The sequence below is a fragment of the Papilio polytes genome, unplaced genomic scaffold, assembly GCF_000836215.1.
Source record: "Papilio polytes unplaced genomic scaffold, Ppol_1.0 DF821845.1, whole genome shotgun sequence".
Taxonomy (NCBI): domain Eukaryota; kingdom Metazoa; phylum Arthropoda; class Insecta; order Lepidoptera; family Papilionidae; genus Papilio; species Papilio polytes.
This window is the reverse complement of record NW_013527359.1, coordinates 4344464-4348010: the sequence shown is the minus strand read 5'-3', so window position 1 is coordinate 4348010 and position 3547 is coordinate 4344464. Positions and strand designations below refer to the sequence as shown.

The window sequence follows — 3547 nt, the reverse complement described above, 5'->3', positions numbered from 1 at the left end:
CCAGGCTGCTGCGCGCACTCACCAATCAGTACGTCGCCTGAACCTCACCCTAATAAATTTTATTTACTATTTATTACTGTTTCATTATGGTCCATCTTCAGTCGTTACCACATATAACTACTTTATATCTCTTGTTTTAAATGTATATATCTAATGTTTTAAACTATGTTTTTGTAGTATTATGTATTATGACATTAGATTTATTCTGTAAAGATGATATATTTTTGTTATTAAAAAACAACTTGTTTAGTTAGGGAAAGCACAGCAGGACTCAAAACCAAGTCAGGATCATAATAGTAAGACCGAGGACTAATTTTCTGCACTGCAATTATTTCAGTGCATTAGATCTGAAATCATTGTTGCTATAAGTTAATTCAGGATTTTGAAGATTTTGTTATTTTAGTAAACCATTGACAGTCAAAAATAAAACAACAGACTCCAACTATTGACGTTTATTCAACAATTATATAACAAAGAGCAGAGGCGTATTTACATGGTAATGAAGTTAAGTTAAAGTTATCTTAAAATTACTATCTGAGAATTAAATTAATGTACAATCGATAAATAAATAATATAATGTGAGGAGGAGGTAAACTGTGCATTACAATGACATATCTTTGAAGATACTACAATAAGTACAGTTAAAGTATACTGTTGAATAACTTAAAATAAACATTACGCCTCTGACTCCGATGTGGGATCATAAATGATGACAAAGATGCAGTAAAATACTTTTTAAACAAAAAGCAAATCACACATCTCTCCTACGTGTTGACCCACAAATAAATTTTCGTCCGGCGACATCTTGTAGTATTTTAAATAAGTTTTTAATGGAATGTTTTCTTAAGGAATAAATATTGACTGTATTGTAAAGTTAATAATATAAACAAAGTACAGCTAAATTACAATTCTAATACAAAAGATGAACATCTGAATAATGTATTGAATTTATTCCTATTGATATATCAAATAAATCAGAAACAAAACTATATAAAAATGGAGACTTGGGATGTGGGTCCTGTTAGCAACAATCATATATCTAGTTCAACAATCATACATCTTGCCCTACGAAGTGTTTCGCAACTTATGTTTAGATACGAATTGACGCATGCGCGTGCTTACACGACGAACTTCTCCAAAGCAAGCATTACAAGCGACGCCATCCCCGCCACCGCCGGCACCGTCACCAGCCACGCGAATATTATATTCCTGAAAAGAAAAAAATGAAGTCAAAATTCTTCAATCAAAGAACAATTTGTAAATGCTATCGATTATTTCTGACTGAAACCCACAGTGTCATTTTTCATTATACTTCATCTGTCAATCCGAGCCTTTTTTCACAAGGCTCCGTGGTCGCGCTATCCGCTTGGAGGTAAAAAATGCTTAGAGTATGTTTACATTTAATGTTAACAAAAACCTGAAGAGACTCCAATCAACCGCCTTCTCGGAGAAGTACCCGACGCAGACGACGGAGCCGACCTTGCAGTGTGTGGTAGAAACGGGCAGCCCCGCCTTGCTCGCCACCAGCACCGTCAGCGCCGCGCCCAGCTCGATTGTGAACCCCCTGATATTTACGTTTGAACAATTTCAGTCATATTATCAATCAATGTCCTAAATCAACAGAACTACGCATGATACATACGTATCGGCAGTGATGCTGGTGAGGTCCTCGCCCACGGTCTGTATGACGCGGCGGCCCCACACCCACAGCCCGATCGCGATGCCCACGCCCCCAAACACCAGGATAGCGAGTGGCGTCTCCGCGCGCGCGTGCGCCCCGCCCTCAGAGTACAGCAGCCACAGCGCCACCAGCGGACCTATCGCATTACTGCGCACACAACATCAATAACAACTGAAAGTGCTGATGATATCAATATCTTATAGATGTTGACTAAGTGATAGCGATACGACCTAGAAATAAAATTGAAAAAGAAGCAACGCTTGTTTATACCTGACATCGTTTCCTCCGTGAGCGAAAGCACCGAAGGTCGCGGTGAGCACTTGCAGGAAGGAGAAGAGGCGCAGCGTATCTGGCGGCGGGGGCGGGGGCGCGCGGCGCGGGCTGCCGGCGCGCAGCAGCGGCGCCGCGCTCGAGTTGGGCGTCAGCGCCGGCAGCGCCGTCTGCCCCACGCGCCCCTCGCGCCCCTCGCGCTCGACACTCCACGCGCTGCCCTCCGGACCCTACAAATATGTATGTTCACACGGTCTACTTATTACACGACACTAAACTTACAAGTTACCTACTAAAAAAACAAATACTTGATCAAACTTGTTCCTTCTTTGGTATTATCGTGTTTCCAATATACCAATACTCATTCTTAAATAAGCTGAACTTCTTTCTTTTAATCTTCCCTTAACATCGTCTGTCCTAAGCTTACTTAGAAATAAACAATAGACAAATGAATCAATGAATCATGAATTTTATCATTACCTTGTCGAGCCGAGGAGGCGGCGGTGGTGGTGACGAGGCGTTGGCTCTACTAGTCTCTCCCCTGGCTATAGTTTCGTTAGAATCCCCTAGGAAACCATTCCTGGAGCCGGAGCCGTAGCTCTCGCCCATGCCGGCGAGCTGCGAGGAGTCCAGACTCTTACAGACGCTCAGCGTCTCGTCGATGTACTTTAACGTATTGATTTGTGGATCTGCTTCTACTAACTGTAGTCTCGATTGGTTTGGAGGGCTCAGACTTCTGGAGAGAATGCTGCAGTCGTCCATGGTGGCCAGCAGGGCACGGTTCCTCGCGTTCATCTCTCGCACATCCATCGCATCTTTGTCGGCGTCGCTCAGTGTTACCATCTCCGCGCTCTCGGCGATCGCTTCGAGAAGTTTTCCTTCGTCTGAGAGCAAGGATGTAGGACGCTGCCCTATTCCGCTTTTATCTAAATGTGTCGGTGTGTTCGCTGGAGTTGTTTCTAAAATACACAATGTTACTTATAGTTTTTTGCAAAATACAATATTGTTGGTTCTAGTTGATTATTTCCGAGCTTTCATATTAATCTGCTTGTGTCCGGCTGCGAACAAATATTACTTAGCGCCCTAATTATAGTCGTAACCTTATTCTACTGAATAGCTCGTACTATAAAACTGAATTGTCCAAAGTAATATTTGTCGTACGCAAACCGTTTTCAAAGCTAAATACGCCCGTGACCTGCTTTTCTGTTGGCATTCATACATTTTCGTGTCGTTGATTAAGAAACGTTAAAGACCTGGGCTTTGTAAGCGTCAACGCTACGAATCCAGGTCAACATTTCTCTCGTTAAAATGCCTTTATTGCATTTGTTCGAAATTAAATTTCACCCCTCATCCTTTTTTAAGGCTTTTTCACGATAATGTATTTCAAGTTAAAGTTATGTTTTTTATACCGCAGAAATCTTTATTTCTATCCAAAAAGGTACTAATAAGAAATTTATTTTGTAAATATTTCTACTGAGTTTTAGCTAAAATACCGTTGGATAATCCTAATGTAAAGTTTACAGGCGGTGCGGCGAGACGACGTCTGTAGTAGGGCACGAGGAAGATCCGAACGAGGATTGCCACCAGCACGCCCAG

At 41.9% G+C, this 3547-nt stretch overlaps 1 protein-coding gene across 1 annotated transcript in view; it reads right to left on the bottom strand.

Moving 5' to 3' along the window:
* Nucleotides 1–437: 437 nt before the first annotated feature.
* LOC106108173 (sodium-dependent phosphate transporter 1) overlaps nucleotides 438–3547 on the bottom strand; it is a 6083-nt gene continuing 2973 nt past the window's right edge. The window contains 6 exon segments of the mRNA XM_013289276.1: nucleotides 438–1209; nucleotides 1418–1564; nucleotides 1643–1828; nucleotides 1952–2181; nucleotides 2432–2910; nucleotides 3445–3547. The exon segment at nucleotides 3445–3547 is cut by the window's right edge and continues 85 nt beyond it. Coding sequence (XP_013144730.1) covers nucleotides 1119–1209; nucleotides 1418–1564; nucleotides 1643–1828; nucleotides 1952–2181; nucleotides 2432–2910; nucleotides 3445–3547 — 1236 coding nt within the window. The 3' untranslated portion in view covers nucleotides 438–1118.